A 16,876-nucleotide genomic window follows, 5' to 3' on the forward strand; every position below is an offset into this window, starting at 1 on the left:
AGGGCAGCGGGGCCGACGGAGAGAGCCCTCTGAAGAATGAACAAGATGTTCAGGCTGCCCTGCAACGGGAGCCAGGATGCAAAGTGGGATCTACTGTCTGAACTCACCTTATAAAACATTACAAAAGCATTCCTCACTGTCCAAGTTACCTGGTTCCAGAATAGACAATAAGCATGAACAGCAAGGGATACCATTTTAACTAAATTTATCAAACTTCTGAATTTTATGTAGCAACTAGGAAAGAGTTTGGAGAGCAAGAAACTCATTAAAAAATAATGTATTCACCCGACCTGGTGTGGCTCAGTGGATTTAGCGCTGGCCTGCAAACCAAACAGTCGCCAGTTCAATTCCCAGTCAGGGCACATGCCTGGGTTCTCCCTCTCTTTCTTCCTCCCTTTCTCTAAAACTAAATAAATATTTTAAAAAATAATAATAATGTATTCAGCTTACAAATGTAGGCACACCTGTTTGCATAATATGGGTTTTCTGTACGTATGTATAGAAAAAAGACATGCACCCTAAAATGCTAAATGAGTACAGGGGCTGACAGGAAACTTTTATTTAACTTTCCTTCATTCGTATTTTCAAAGTTTTATACAACGAATATGTAATAAGGGAGAAAAACATCTTTTCAGAATTGCTAGCCCAAGATCTAATCCTACTCATACGTGTGAGTTTAGCAAAAAGCATAGTGAGTGCCTAAGCATTTGACTTCCTGGAGTCCCAAGTCCCGCAGGTGCCCTGGTTACCCAAGAAACAACTTTTGTTTCACCTGGAGCAGCCGGAGCCTCACTAAGTAGATGAGGATGAGTTCTTGGCTGGTGAGTGGCTTGCTAACAGGTGAACACATCATGAAAGGCAGTGATTCTACATGTTTGTACACAGCTTTGGCAACATCTCTGTGCTTGGTGTAAAACAGAGTCAGGAGTGCCCATGCAATACCAGACAATTCCCCTTGCAACCAAATCCTAAATCTAAGGATGAGGTGGAAGAAACTGGGAAGCACTGGTGTTAGGCGGAGAGGGGGCTGTTCACCTCAAAGACCACAGGGGATCTGCCCTGGCCAGGTGGCTCAGATGGTTGGAACATTGTCCCGTGCACCAAAAGGTTATGGGTCCGAGCCCCGGTCAGGGCACACATCCGGGTTACAGGTCTGATCCCTGGCTGGGGCACATATGGGAGGCAACCGGTCGATGTTTTTCTCTCTCTCTCTAGAATCAATAAACACAGCCTCAGGTGATAATTTCCTTAAAAGACCACAAGGGACCGAGGCCTTGGATACACGAGGCGCCACGCAGGCACCTCTCGCAACACCTCAGCTCAGAGCCCCCGCAGACAGCCTGAGTCGCCTTCCCTCCTCGGGAAAGCTCGTCCGGGGACGCAGACAGAGCAAAGCCAGACTGAACTGGGGCCAGGAAAACCAAGGCGGCTCACACTCACCGAAGAGCTGGGAGGGGTTCGCGCTGGTGGCCTTCTCGTAGTTGGTGAGTCCTTCATAGATGACCTTCCCCACGGCTGCATAGAGGCATTCCAACTCTTCGTACTTGGAGGCCACGCTGGAGGTACCTGAAACAGAGGCGAGAACCTGGGCTCCGTGGCTCGTGTTCTCCGGCTGCCCAGGCCTTCACACTGCAGGCTGCCCACCAGTCATTACAGGGCCTGCGGCAACTGGCACAAGCACTCCTCCCCCACCAGCGCCACCTCTGGGCGGGTTCCTGCTTTACAAAGCTGACTGGCAACCTTTCATCTCACCTGAACTCAGGCTACATACACTTACCATATTTATCTTGTCACCTGTGCAACATCTGACAAAATACTTTCACCTAACTCCCCCTCTGATGCCTTAAGGAAACAGTAACGCTCAGTTGATGAAGAACTGCATTTCCAAAGCAGACAAAAAACAGAACGCAATAACTACTACTGTTAAGTTCTTATGTAAATTTTTTTTTAAAGGTTGAAAGAATGAAGAGAAGTGAGATAGCAAAATGCTCCACATAGTAACTAGTGGATGAGCACTCTCCAGTCACAAGCTCTGTACCCATCCATCTACTCGGAAAGAAGGCACTGACAGCAAAGGTCACATACTTGGCTCTGTCGGGAAAATGCTCATCAGGCGCGAGAGCAGGCTGTGGACTGCCCGTAAGACCTTGGTGTTTCCGCACGTCATACAGGCAGCGATCCCGCGCTGCAGGGGTTTAAAACTACTGAGGATGGCTGGAGACTGGAGAACCGTTAGCAAGAAGCTCAGCACCTCCAATCCTGTGCAAATATTCCCATAGTTCACCTGGTTAGGCTGCTCCTGGAATGGAGAACACAGGTCGCACACAGATGAAATAAATACTCTAGTACAGAGAATTGCAGTCAACCAAAATTTAAAACCTTGTGCTAAGTATTTAGAAATGAGGTAAAAACCCACTAAAGAATAAACACAACACATATAAAAACATGTGACCACATTTTATTAATAAAGTAGGATTTCATGTTTCTTTTAATAAAATTTGCTTTAAATATTTAATCAAACCTTTTTTAAAAGCTCATGAAAAATAACGTTAAGTGTTAAAATTTTGAAAATCAGTAAACTCTGGTCTAATAAGGAAACTACTGCAATGCATTTTGCTTGTCTCCTCCCACCTTTTTAGTTAAATATAAATATTCTTCCAAACGGAAGAATCAGTGAAATTCTGTATAAAATCAATTAAGAGATGATGTTAGAATTTTTTTTAAAAGAACAGTAAAATAAAAAACAGAGCCCATGGTTTGTAGTGAAGTAACGCTTTGTGAAACTTTGCTTCTGCAGTTCCCGCGCACACTGTGTGCACTGGGTTGAGAGGTAAAAGCTCACCGACTATGGGAAAAAGTGAGACGTCACCGCGGGCATGGCGCATTGTGTTAGAAAACGTTAGCTTGCTTGCAGACAGAAGCTGCCCGCTACAGCTGCGCTTGATTTAACTGTGATTGTACGTGATAGGAAAGAAATCTGACCTTCCAGAGAGAAAAAAAGGAAAGAAACTGAAACAACCTAGAAGTTATTTATCAGGCTGGAACCAAAGCATGAGCCGGAGACTGAGGCATACGATTCTAAGGTGTTCATAGCACAGAACACCTAAGCAGCAACAGCAGCCTCTGCAAGGCAATGTAACAAAAGCTTCCAACAGGTCTGCAACCCCCAGATAGTTACAGAATCGAGGTTTTTATAAAAACAAAACAAACCAAAATCCACCAAATAGTCAGCATTATGGTTATTTCTTTGTTACCTGACAATACAGTGCTCAATAACAAATTCTATGTCCACCTACTTTAAAAATTCAAGTTTATTTTACAGTCTGTTGCATAAATTAACTAAAAATGTTTATTTCAAGCCAGGCAGTATGCCAAAAAAATGAGACTTTGAAAGGCAAGAAGAGTATCCTATTTCCAAAATTAACTGTACTTGGTGCTATGAGAGCTGAGGTTTTAAAACCACCTTCAGGAAGTGAACTTTCCTCCTCATTAGCAGTATGAACCTTAAAAAGGCAAGAAGGCTAAGCTCTTGGGCACTACCACTCAGTGAATTATAGACCCCAACGGGGAAAACTGCGGTAACAGACCTCAACCGGGGAACTCACGCTGCCTGTTTACTCCAGCAGGAAGGGCCCTCTCCCTGCCCAGCACCTTGGCCCACGAGAAACCGTCACCGCCCTGAACTCTCCATTTCCTCCATCCCACCAAAGGGCTTCTGTTCCAAACAACCCTCCCACCTTCCTGCTTTTCCTCTAGAAGGTAACGTTCCTCTCCTTGCTTGCTGACTTGCCCTGTGGTGTTTTGCTATAGCTTAGAATTCCTCTGCCACTCCCATTTTGCTGGTAAAAATATCTGGCTATTTTATTGTTAAGGTGAACAGTGGCCAGTAGAGAAAGTGGAAGAGGTTATGACTGGCCACAGGAATGGAAAATTCAGAGTTCTGCAGCCCAGCCCCAAGCCCAGGCAGCAGCAACAGACCCCCACACCTACCACACTCATCAGCAGCTTGTCGAACCACTGCAGCTTGAGCTCGGACTTGGACCACATGTCCGGGCGCAAGGCGGTCTTCAGAAGGGTCACACACCGGCGAGACAGCACCTCCCCAGGGGACCCAGCAGTGTTGGTGTTGTCGTTAACCTGGAAATTCGCTCAACTCAATTTCACTGCACACAAGTTGTCATTCATTCCTGTGACCCTGCTCCTCGCCCATGCCCCAACGCCCACGCCCACGCCCCTGCCTCCCCGCTCTCTCACAGCCACCTCCTCTCCCAGCTGACTCAGCTCAGCCCTCTCTGCTTCAGGGGACCTACCCGCACCGGGCCCTCCCCTGCAGTGGGTCAGTGGTGATTTGCAGTCATTTGTGTGACTGACTGCTTGGTGTTAAGAGGCTCCCTGAGAAGAGGATCCCTGTTCCCCTCTTCTTGGCATCCTAGGCTATTCACTGCAGCAGGCAAAGAGGTGGTGGCTGAGTAGTTTAGTACAGAGATTTTTCAACCAGTGCACTGCAAGAATGTTTAAAACATGCGATACCTGACTCTTTAGTCAGGGGCACTGACCCCTTTTCCCTTAGATTGTCCAAGGAAAAAAAAAAAGGAAAAAAAGAACAGCCACAACCATAGCCATGCAGTGTGAATAAATCAAAATTATAACTACTTTTTTTGGTCAGATCGGCAAAAAATATCTTTTTTGGTGTGCCACAGAATTTTAATAATTAATTTATGTGTGCCATTAGATGAGAAAGGTTGAAAATCACTGATTTAGTCAGTTCTCTTCAGTACCTGAAAAGCCTCAATTCTATTGCAAGACACACTTCTATTTTTTTTTAAGTAATTATAAAAACTTAAGATTCCCAAATTTTAAAAAACTACTTAGGAAAATTTCATTTACAATGTTTTATGAATTATAAAAATGAAAAGCTTTAGAAATTCCCAGTAATGCTATAAAAACATATATTGATATGAATGATAAGTATCAAGTTGTAAAAGCATTTACATTACTGAATGCTGTGCTGGACCATCCGAACACCTTCGTGAGCTATGTAGCCTGGAAGTTAAATAATTTGCCCAAGATCACTGAACAACCACGTTTCACCAACACTGTGATTCCATTAACTATAAGATACACCACGGTATCATCGCGCTAAAATAAAAAGGTGTTTCTTAAAAATAATATGAATTTTAAAACGAGGCAGATTTCAGAATTATCAGCATGTCCTTGAAACCAAGGAAACTCAGTATGAAAGTGACAGGACTGGCTATCAGACCTTCCTGTTTTGACTAAACTGTCACAGATAACATTCTAGAGTTGACCAAATAGTCTTCGTCCTGAAGAATCCCTAACATACAACGACATTCAGAAGCCACACCTGGCAAGCCACCCGGATGAGGAAGTTCACCACGGTGTCCGTGTGCTGCTTGTCAATGGGCTTGGCCAGAAGGGAGTCCGCTCCAGGCAGCGACTGGCTCCTCCCAAACACCTGCAAGGGCAGCAAGCGCCTTCTGAGCATGCACTCCAGGGTGCGGCAGACTACAGGCGGGGGGTGTGAGGGGTGTAGGAAGAGGGTGCCATTCTGAGCACTGGGGACACCAGAAGCGGGCATGGTATCCCCAAGACAACTAATAAACAAAATAGCCACAAAGAAAGTGATGGGTCGTGTGCTGAACACTGGAAGGGCACGTGGTCCAGGAAGCGAAAAGATGTTATCAGGGTGGCTCTCAGATTGAGACACAGCCAGCCTCGGGAAGAGGGAACCGCGCCAGCAAGAGGTGCTGGCACAGTGCACAAGCCCTAAGAGAGCACCGAACTGGGCGCTTCTGGAGTGGGGCGGCGGGCTGGGTGGCTGGAGCAGCGTGAGCAGGCGCAGGGCAGAGATGCCATCAGAGCGCCAGGTCACGTGGGCTCTGGAGGCCGGGGTCAAGGGGAAGGCTTGCTGAGGAGAAAGACAGTCTATCTTCACTTTTTAAGTTTTTATTTGAAGTAACTATAATATTCACAAGCAGCTGCAAAGACAGTACAGAGACCCCACATGCCCATCACTCAGCTTCCCCTGGCTTAAACTTGGGAAAGAGAGTTTTTTGGTACTCTGCTCTGTGACAAGTGTAACACATACAGCGGAAGGAATGAGGGGGGAGGGTCCTGGGAGGCGGTTTCAGGAATCCCAGGGCCAAGAGGCGAGACGGCGAGGCCGTGCCTGCACCACGATGGTGGGAGCCAAACTGAGAGAAGAGGGTGGGTATTTGAGGCTGGGCTGCCAGGACCTGCTCTTGACCAGATGTGTGGAGAGAAGGAAATAGACTGCAGATGGCCCCAGGTCTCTAATTTCAGCATGAGTGAACACAGGGACCACGTATCTGGAGGATCGGAGGGGTGGGAGGCAGAGGGCGCACCCCCAAGTCTCCTGTGGCACCAGCTGCCCTCTAAACAAAATGGGACACGCTATCGTTTTGAAAACTGAACACACCATGAGCACGTGATCTCAATCTTCTTGCCCCAAAGAGTTTCTCCTCATGCCTTTCTCTAAGTAATTAATCCTATCATCAGCACTCTAATGGTATTAAGTGGCACAAAGGAAAAGGTGTCTGGTAACTTGGGAAACACCTTGAGAGAGTACATGTCACTGCGTTTCTCTGTGTTGAGTGCAGCCTTTCCCCATCTGCGTCTGCCCTGCGCTGGACACAGGCCACATTCAAAGTTTGTTAGGTAAGGGAACAAACTCCCACAGGACGCACAGAGCCTAGAAAAGGAAGCACACACAGCGTGTGCACATGATCTTACTGCACTGATCGCTCCCGTGGCCGTCCTGAAGCGTTTCACTTCCTGGGCGGAATCCACCGACAGGCCTCTTTTAATGGAAGATGAGACAGAGTTGACTCCTTCTCCACTGGAATTTGGGTCCATATCTGAATCCGGCTAAAAAATAAAAACATTTGACTTTACTGATTTCTACAAAGCAGCAAAACAAACGCAATCAGGGATGACAGGAGAGAGCTAACATCTCTACCTGCTGGTCCTTGATCCTCTGCAGTTCCCACTTGATGACAACTTCCGACAGGTCCACAGCCAGCCTTCTCTGCTCGATGGTGACACTGGGTGTGAAGCCCAACCTCTGCATGGCACTGACCATGTGCTGTACCAAGTGGTGCCGCACGGGGTAGTACACCTGTGGGCATGGGGCTTATGTCACGTCGGGGACACTGTGACCCCAGCATATACGCACACAACCTGCCTCCGGCCCCGGTAGAGTCCCAATACAACAGTGTATTTACTTCGGTGTTTTACTATCATCTTTTGAAAACACTGAAACACTTGAGTTCTCTTTAGGTAGACAAGTCTAGTCACGCATACCAAACTTCATCCTTGCTGCCATAATAGTATAACCACGCCAAGAAGCCAATTCCCAATTCTAATGCAGCTGGCTGTACAGCTTTCAACTTGATACCACTAATTCTGTTCTCCTCTACCCAAAATCCACAAGGAATACTTACATATTTACAATATTTACATTTGTTGAATTTACGTAAACCCAACAAAGTAGGCAATGGCTATAAAGAGGAGATGCCAGCAAGAAGAACAAGTTTTTAAGGCAAATTACCAAAATTTGGAGTTAATAATGACTCCTCCCAAAGTAACAATTCATTTGTATCTACTGTTCCCTGAATATTTACAAGAAATGTGCAGTGTAAACAGAAAGAACAGACCCAACACATTCCCTAAACTATAGCAATTTCCAGGTTGAGAAAGCCACACACCCTCTTCGCCCCCACCAATGGACCTAAAATGCCTGACTAAAAGATGAATAATCCCCTATTACTGCAGAAACTGAAAAATAGGCCAAAATTCAAAGCAACTTCCTAAAATCGCATCACACATCAACCTACAGTACTTTCCTATGTACCTTGAAATGCTGCACAATCAAATGCAAAATATGCACCAGCTGAGGAACGGTGTGCCCCTCCTCCACGATGATCTTCTTCGTCCAGTGGGTCAGCATCTGGTGCCCGTCCTCCATTCGGGCTGGCACTGCTGGAGTCAAAATGGCCATCGCTTGTCTGACAATTGCTCGAGCTTCCATTGCATGGGCCTTGAGAAGACTGTGAAAAACCTAAGACAGGAGAGAAATTCTTAGCTAAGAATGAAGGTTTTAGAAACAGAATAAAAACAATCTCTTAAAACAAAGGCTTATTTTTTGCAAAAACAATTTTCCCAGAATTCCTCAGGGCTTTCTTACTGGCAAAAAAACACAGCTGCTTTCTCCTTCATTAATTCTGATCAATGAATACATTCATTCTAATATTTACTGAGCACCTATTATGTGCCCATGCCTGGCCAGGGTGGAGTATACCAAGATGAAGGAGACCCAGCTCCTTGCTGATGCCAATGTTTCGCTTAAGTTAGGGGAAGTCAGCCAAGGTATACAAACCATTTCACTCTGGCCACAGGAGGGAAAGTGGAGCGAAAGGGGCCACGATCAGAGGTAACCCTACAATAGTTCATGTGAGCAATGAGGTGATTACATACGTAAAGCTCAGGGGACACAAAGACCGCCCAATGGTCCTGAGGGTGGAGGGGCAGAAAGGGAGCTGGAAATCAACAGGACCTGCCCAGGCGCTGACCTGGTGTCGCAGGTGGCCCTCAGGTCTGCAGCCCAAACGACTGGGGAGAGGAGTGCCAGTGACAAAGACTGTTTCTAAAGCCCAACTGCCTATGGCAGGTGATGTCTGAGAGGCCACTGGCTTTTCAGGGCCTGGGGTTTGATACCACAGACATTCACAAGGGGGCGTGGTCAGAGGGAAACAAAGATCGACCTCACAGAATAGGGCAAGAGCAATTACTCACCAAATACTTAATGGGAAGACACGCTGAGTACTGGGGCCTGTCATTACATTGAATTCTTACACAGAGACAGTAACCAGCCCACTCAGGGCCACGGACTCCGGAGTGGAAGAAACCCCTCAAACCCAGGGCTATCTGATGTCAAAGCCAAGCCACTGAGGGACTCGGGGAAGATGCGCTCAGGATCACCAGCACGGCAGAGGGCTGATAAGGTGCGAGTTCACGAGTACCCACTGACTACAGCAAAGGAGTGGCTGGGACCCTTGACCAAAACATTTCCCATGGAACCAAGAACTGGAAGTCCAGGATGCAATGGGTAGAGGAGTGTGAGGTGGACAAAGGAGACACTTCGTTATTTCAAAAGCAAGGCTGCAGAGGAACGTGAGCAGGGCAGTGACTGGGGAGAAAGGGGAGAGTGGATATAGTCATGGGAGGTTTCACAACATGTATGAGATGGCGGACACAGCGTTACTGAACAGCATCGGGAAAAGGCAGCAGAAAAGGAGAGGTCGCAGTGGTACCAGAAAAGCATGTACTCGTTGTGGAAGTGCTTGTGACTGTTGGGCAGACAGGAGGAGCCTTGCAAAGTACCTGAAGGACAATTTTCTTATGTATTGCAAATTTGGCAATAATGTGCGCCAGCAGTAAGTGTCCACTGTATTTGCAAGCTGGGTCAACGCAGGCCTTGGATAGCAGGCAGGGCCAGGCGAAGGTCATTAGGCGGCGCAGCTTGCTGTTGCGGTTCTTGTTGTTGTCGTGGATGTGGTGGGGGGCGTGCTCCACCAGCAGCGTGGCATACTGCAGGAGGTAAATCCTCAGGGAGTCCAGCATGTCTGCCTGCTTCTCTGGGTCCAGGACCTGCAGGAAAGGCAAGCAGGAAGGAACTCATCCCTGGTTTTGAACTATTCTATGTACAAGGAGTCATACAAGTTTAAACCTTAAAAAAAGCACGCACGCACACACCCCATCTACAGAATTACATAATTTTTATAGTAAGGGACCCAATAATGTCTTATCAAGTTTCCTTTAATACACATGGTAGAAATTCACTGAATTTATTTCAACACTGCAGAGAAAAAGGGTGGGCTTAGAGTCAGAATACAGTGGGTAAAGTGGCTTGATATGGAAAAGGAGGACTTCCTCTTTGATACAAGGTGACTTAGGCCTGAGTTTCTAAATTCCAAGTAGTTGAGATTTTTTTTCCTGGTCAACTATTAATTATCCAGTCCCTATTTTTAAGTGTTAGGATCAGATATAATGTTATCTGAAGAAAAAAAGAATCTTGATTTTTAAGAAAACTGTTCTGGTTTTCTATGTAATCAAGTATCAGACTTTTATGTGTTTCATGGATATAAGAAAAAAATGTACACTCCTTGAGAAATATTCTGTATGTCTCTATTAAATCAAGTATTAAACTGCATCTTAAGTATGCTAACTACTTGGTCTGCCAAGACACCTGAAAGGCTGAAACCTTCCATCACAATGGTGTCTTCATCAGGGTCCCTCTAGCCCCTAAGTCCCGCTTCCCCTGGATTCGCTGCGGCTCCTCCCTGGGGCCCCAGCCAGCCACTGCCATTTAGCCTCATCCGACATTCAAAATCCCAACTCCTCACTGTGCCAAGTCAGCGATGGAAACCAAAAACAATTCCTCGGGCTCAACTCTCATTCCCTTAGAAGAGTGGAAGCAGGGTCAACACTGCAGAAGGGACGATGACTACATGAGGACCAGTAACCTGCCAATGGGAACAACAGTCTAGTCTGTTTGGACACCCAAACAGAAAAGACAGCGAATGGGGTAAGAAAACTGCCAGCTTCCAGGGAGCGGCAGCGTAACGCAGTGCTGCGGCCCTGAAGCGCCGGCTGCGCCCCAACAAGCCCACCAGCCTGCGCAGTTCAACAGTCCAACCTGTAGGCTTTGGGAAAAACACAAAGCAGGCCCTTCCCAAAGAAACATTACGTTAAAAAAAAAAAAAAACCCTGTAGTGCAAACTGGAAACGCCACTATGAAAATGCACAGACCTTACACCCTAAGCCAGGCTCAGACACCGCCCCGCCACAAAGGCGTTTCATGAAGCGAGTGGCAGGGGCCCGGCGGCCCAGCGGCTGGTCTAACCCTCTCGCCAGTGTTCCGTAGCTTCCTTTACAAAGCTAAAGGTGAAAAGAGTATCAGAACCCTACGGACCAGCAACAGGGGTGTTTACAAAACACTCTGATATCTGAATTTTCATTGAGATAATCATCTCACTGGAATCTATTATTTAGAAAAGTTAATTCATTCCAAAGTGAGGCTGCCTTTAAAAATTCACTATTAAGAACTTAACAGTAGCGTCTGCCCTCCACCTATGGCCTCATTTTCCCCAGTTTCAGGTACCTACAGTCCACCACAGTCCGAAGTATTAGATGGAAAATTCCAGAAATTATTCATAAATTTAAACTGCGTGCCACCCTGAGAAGCATGGTGAAGTCTCTCGCCATCCCACTGCACCCCACCCAGGACGTGAATCGCCCCGGCCCCACTGTACAAGCTCCCTGCTCGTTTCACCCAGCAGCCGTCTCGGTTATCAGACGGGCTGCTGGGGCGCTGCAGCGCCGTGTTCAAGTAACCCTTGTTTTACTTAATAATGTCCTCAAGTTGAAGGGTGGAGAAGCTGGCATTCGGATACGCCAAGGAGAAGCCATGAAATGCTTCCTTTAAGTGAAAAGGTAAAATTCTCAACTTCATAAGGAAAAGGAAAAAAAGTATGCTGAGAAGTTTGAGAGGCTGCCAAGATCTTCTGGAAAGAACAAGGCTTTTATCTGTGAAAGTGTGAAGAAGGAAAAAGAAATTCGTGCTAGTTCTGCTATTGCACTTCATGTGCATAGTAAGTAGATATTTAAGATGGAAAAGGCATTAAATTTGTGGGTGAAAACCATGATCAGAAAATGTGTTGTGCCAGAAAGCACTGAGCCTATACAAAGACTTCAGCAGGAAGGCCTCTGAAATGCATGACACCAGGCCACCTACTGCAGGGAGCAACAGCAATTACACAGACCCAGGAGAAGGCCTGGCACTGGATCACCTCACATCGTCAAGAACAGAAGGGCAAGCTCAGCATAAGAAGCTGTTTTGAGAGACAGACCACATTCACATAATTTTTATTACAGTGTAATGTGGTAACTATCCTATTATTGTTAATCTCTTACTGTGCCTGATTTATAAATTAAACTTTACCACAGGTATGTATGTACAGGAAAAAACATAGTACAGGGTTCAGTACTACCTGTGGTTTCAGGCACCCACTAAGGGTCTTGGAACTTATCCCACCATGAATAAGGGAGACTACTGTATCATGCTTTGCTACAAACTAATGCCATCATGAAAAATAAAAGCCTTAGGAAATTAAGCCTATTCCAGTGAACCCCCCCAACACACACACGACCCAGTGTCGTCCAGCCCCTGCGGGCCAGCCAGCCACCTTGGTTATAAACACGCTGGTGATGCTCTCTGGGTTGTCGCCTTCTGGGTTGGGAGGGCCCAGGAGCTGCTCCCCTTCCCCCTTCTCGAAGCTGTATAAGAAGGCAGGATTCAAGATATGCTGCAGGACCTACAAAAAAAGCGCAGTCATGAAGGAGGAGGACAGAGCCATGCTCTGCATTTCTCTAACAAGGTGGGCAGGCCCACCATTTGGTCACACTGTAACCCCGAAAGTCGGAACTCAACCGAGGGTCCAACTGATGATCCTGACTTTTACTCAAATGACTTTTCACTGGAAAGGCAGGTTAAAAACTTGAGGAAAAAAGGAGACATCAGCTTGGTTTACTCTCCTTACTTCAAACAAGTGATTTTTCTAAAAACAAGAAACCACACCTGAAACCTATATAATTGTATTAACCCATGTCACCCCAATAAATTCAATCTTTAAAAAGTACAAAGGAGGAAACTAACAACTACTTCTCAACATTGGGTCTCTGCTGGACCGGCCTGTACTTCTCAACAGTGGCATTTTCCTCCTAAACCATCCAGGTTGCCACTCAAGTGTCAACACAGGGAGCGCAGAGCTGAGCAGTGTCCCTGGTTCCCTAGAAAACTGGCTCGAACACCCACGGCTTCTACTGTTTAACAGTGGGACTGACCTTGGCTTTCAATTCATCTCCGAAGTTGGGGTCACTGAAATCCACAAAGTAGAAAAACAGGGCACGTTTCTGAGCGATGCTATAATTTTTGGGAATCTCTTCTTCCATATATTCTTTTAAGAATGTCATGTTGCAGAGAAAACGACCAGTAAAGGCTCGGAGCAGCTGGAACAGCAACTCTATATCTCCATAATTCCTTCTGAAGGGTCAAATAAGAAAACAGGTTACATTGTGGCAATTTTCACAACTATGTAAAATTAGACAAGCCAGAGGTAATAAACAGCTAGGTTATAGCCCATTCTCTACACCAAATGTGACTGCACACATCCAATGAACCGCAGCTATACTCAAATTAGAAAAGACTGCGTATTGGATGAAACGGGTCACTTGATATAAAACCCGAGAGGTGTACCCACTTGCAATAATTCAGCAGACAGTAGGCCAGCAGCTTGGGCTCCTTCCAGTTTGTGGCAGCCATGTTCTCCTTCCGGTGCCTTTCTTGAAAGTTCTCACTGATCCACACACGTTTCAGCTGGTTCACCAGAGAATGCTGATTGGCCAGCCAGGAGTCATTGTTTTTAACTATAATACTTATGATCTGTCAAAGAAGAGATAATTAGGGAACTGGAAGGGTTCTCACTGTGTCTCAATTAAGCTCTTAAGAGTTCAGGTGTCTAACAAAGGGACGCTACCTTGATGGCCTGAAACTGAAGGTCCAGGCGCATGGTGCTGGTGCTGGGCGAGCCGGGGCGCACAGCAGCCTGAGCGCCGCCAGGCACCAGCAGAGTGATGAACCTGTTGGGGTTAGCGGCCAGCACGTCTCGCAGAGGTCTGGCATCTTTGTGCTTCAAGAAACTCTAAAAACAAAACAAGCCGTTTTAAGCTAATAAAAAAAGAAATCACAAAAGGCTTAGATGATATAAACTCTAAGGTTCTTTCGTTCTAAATCTAAGAGGGCTAAAAAAAGAAAAACATGGTGAACACTCTTCTTTAAAAATGCTTTTTAACCAGTAACCATATTTTATGATTATGATTATGATAATACTAGCAGCTCCTTCATTCGTTACCACCACCAAAATCTAGAGAGATATTCCTGGACTTGAATGTACAACAATGTTTCTCATCTTTAAATACAGGGTCCTGCGGAAGTAAGGCCTGCTTGAGTGTGGTTGGTAGGGTAATAGTATGGGCATAATAACTTATAGTTCTAATTTGGACATTTCACCTAAAATGTTATATGGTGTGCTTTGCGCATGATACTGTTATGTTACAGAATTACACGCTTATGATTTTGTAATAAAAAGGGGGTGCTGTTTGTGCCGGACTCTGTATATTAGAAAAAAAGAAAGCCTGACACAGACTGCTGAGATGTGAACTTCAGATTTCCAGTCTCACTGACTGATACAGATCTGCAGGGACACCCAACCCCAAGCTCCTCGCCCTCGTACCATAAACATCCGGCTCCACTGAGGGTCGTTCAGCGTCGCCTCCATCATGAACAGCTCCACTGTCTGGGAGGGGTGCCGGGTCAGGAACTTGATCAAAGGCTCTCTGAAGGGACTGCCGGCCTAGGAAACGCACAGTGAAAACACGTGGGCGGAGTGTATATTTCTCACCCTTGTAACTGTTTATGTGCTAACAATCATAAGCACATATTAATATCTAATATCTTTATACCGTTAGATTAATCCATCTAAAACATAACAAAGTGAAAATATTACAAGCAACAGATGGAAGAAGACTCAGCATTGATCCTGAGCTCAACTGTTACCTCAATCAACATGGCCCGTTCTGTTTTCATCACGACCTCCAACAAAGGTTTGACCAGAGTCTGAGGTGCAGCTGGGATCAGATGAAAAAGGTTTATGATTGCCGAACAAATTTTCATTTCCTAATGAAAAAAAACCAAAAATTATAAAGTAGGCCAATTAATATCACCAGCCAGAGATATCCACATCACTACAGACCTTACTACAGTCTAGCTGCATTCGCAAGGCTAGCCACCAGAAGCAAAGGGTTAACGTGTAAAAAGCACAACTCACCAACCCCACATTATAGCTGTGGCCCAGGGAACCTAGCTCCCCGGCCTCAGGTTTCACCTCGAGGAGAGGGGAGTGGACTGTGTGCACCGGATGTGACTGCTGTGTCTTGTCCCCTCACGTACTGGCCAGTGCTGAAGTGCCCTGACGGGCTGCCTAGGCGGGCCCCTCACAAGGGAGGGTGTGATCGTGAGAGTGGTAGGGTTCCCTCAGTTTTCTGTGACGTCATGGGGTCTTCCCAATGTGCTAAGCTCTGAAGGCAAAGACTTATTTTGCCCTCAAAACTTAGCACAAAATTCTCAAAAAATACTCAAATATTTCCCTTGGAAATATCAATGTAAATAAATGAGTGACCACGGATACTAATTATTTGTGAACCAGGCCTAAAAATAAATCGGACAACTTCTTTATTTAATCATATTGAAAAGTGTGAACCACGAATTTTGCACTTTTCAAATGTGCTAATAGCGCAGTGGCCAATTGCTGAGTGTAATTCCAACGTCCTGTTCTCAGTTTCAGTCCCCCTAGTGTTGTGTCTGCAATTCAAGGGAAGTCCCCATGACCACAGGGACAGGAAGACTTCCTGATGCACCGCCCTGGACGGTGTGCAGCAGGACGCCCACTACGCTCAGCACAGTAAAATGGGGATGATAAACGACAGTCACGAGGGACCGCGACCCAGCAGCATTTGAGATACGTCTCAAAAAACTTCTTTAAACCAAAAGGCAAAACAATGAGATGGGTAAGAAATGAGAAAAATCAGCTCACTGTCACCTCCATGCCATCTCTATAGAGTTCTCGTCTACAGCATTTTCAAGCCTCTGGGCAGAGTAAGTTCTATCTTGAAATTAAATTACCATTCTAATAATGGTACTTTTGTATCATGGTTTTTTGTTTTCAAAGCACTGCCACAAAAATCACTTCTTTTGGTCTTCACAAAAACACCAGAAGACAAAAATGACATATTATCGTCCCCATTTTACAGAGGAGGGAAACCTCAGAGTTTGACGGTTGAAGTCACAGTGTTGTGACCACATCAGGGTGCTGTGCGTGAACGAGATGCAGGGGACTTGGTGCAGGGCAGCAGTGAGGCTCTAAGATTCAAGGCAGCCCGTCAGTAAAACTATCTAATTCCCCCAGATTCCTGGCAGGCGTAATATATTCTCTGTGGAGTTTCCTCTCCAAAGTTGCTAGATGTGTGAGTTCATATGAACTATGATAGAAAAATCCAGTGAAATCTTAAATGTTGAGATACTGCACTTCTGACATGTAGAAAACCAAAGAACTTAAAATCTTGTTTCAAACATCCTAAAAGAAAACATGCGTGGCACCCGGACAGTTCACAGCAATGATACTAATACAACTCCGCCACAGACAGACGATACGGCTCACTGCACTCAAAGGCACAACGCACTCCGTCGACCACAGAACCACAAGTCACAGCAAAACCAGGTACGACCACGACCCCCTCCTGCGCCTCCACTGAAAATTCTCACCTCTACCCCTTCCATGGCAGGCTGAACCAAAACAAAAATTACAGCATGAAAAAAGGCAACAGAAAGGTAAAAAGAAAAGAAAAGAAAAGAAAATATAAACTGTTCTTCACATTGCAAGTCATAAACTGACTTTTAATAGGTTGTTCTCACCTCAAACTGACAGAATGGAGACAAGGAACATCTCCCGCACTCTGAAATGCTTTCCTGAGGATGGGGAGGAAAATCATCTTTTTTCTATTTATGTTATTTACATAAAAAATTCCCATATACTCATACACAGTAAGGGTTATTGGAGTAAACAAGACAGTAAAGACAATTATCAGAAAGCACACAATAATTAATAAATGCTCAACAGCAACAAAAAAAGAAAGAAAAAGCACCTTCCACCCTTTAGCT

General features: G+C 45.7%; 1 protein-coding gene across 6 annotated transcripts in view; it reads right to left on the bottom strand.

Annotated features, from left to right (window-relative positions):
- Positions 1 to 16,876, bottom strand: part of TRRAP (transformation/transcription domain associated protein) — a 121,837-nt gene that overhangs the window by 44,241 nt on the left and 60,720 nt on the right. For 3 of the 6 annotated variants that reach the window (XM_054568517.1, XM_054568518.1, XM_054568516.1), the window contains exons 32-47: positions 16,631 to 16,684; positions 16,481 to 16,501; positions 14,717 to 14,836; positions 14,394 to 14,513; positions 13,638 to 13,802; positions 13,362 to 13,543; positions 12,946 to 13,144; positions 12,288 to 12,416; positions 9,424 to 9,690; positions 7,895 to 8,101; positions 7,001 to 7,159; positions 6,775 to 6,909; positions 5,366 to 5,476; positions 3,991 to 4,137; positions 2,086 to 2,299; positions 1,441 to 1,566 (exon numbers count right to left, since the gene is read on the bottom strand). In XM_054568517.1, coding sequence (XP_054424492.1) covers positions 1,441 to 1,566; positions 2,086 to 2,299; positions 3,991 to 4,137; positions 5,366 to 5,476; positions 6,775 to 6,909; positions 7,001 to 7,159; positions 7,895 to 8,101; positions 9,424 to 9,690; positions 12,288 to 12,416; positions 12,946 to 13,144; positions 13,362 to 13,543; positions 13,638 to 13,802; positions 14,394 to 14,513; positions 14,717 to 14,836; positions 16,481 to 16,501; positions 16,631 to 16,684 — 2,356 coding nt within the window. The remainder of the gene's footprint in view (positions 1 to 1,440; positions 1,567 to 2,085; positions 2,300 to 3,990; positions 4,138 to 5,365; positions 5,477 to 6,774; positions 6,910 to 7,000; positions 7,160 to 7,894; positions 8,102 to 9,423; positions 9,691 to 12,287; positions 12,417 to 12,945; positions 13,145 to 13,361; positions 13,544 to 13,637; positions 13,803 to 14,393; positions 14,514 to 14,716; positions 14,837 to 16,480; positions 16,502 to 16,630; positions 16,685 to 16,876) is intronic. The other 3 variants (XM_054568521.1, XM_054568520.1, XM_054568519.1) reach the window with 1 other exon arrangement.

The sequence above is a fragment of the Pteronotus mesoamericanus genome, unplaced genomic scaffold, assembly GCF_021234165.1.
Source record: "Pteronotus mesoamericanus isolate MK-2021 breed Mesoamerican mustached bat unplaced genomic scaffold, CSHL_Meso_final contig_2, whole genome shotgun sequence".
Lineage (NCBI taxonomy): Eukaryota > Metazoa > Chordata > Mammalia > Chiroptera > Mormoopidae > Pteronotus > Pteronotus mesoamericanus.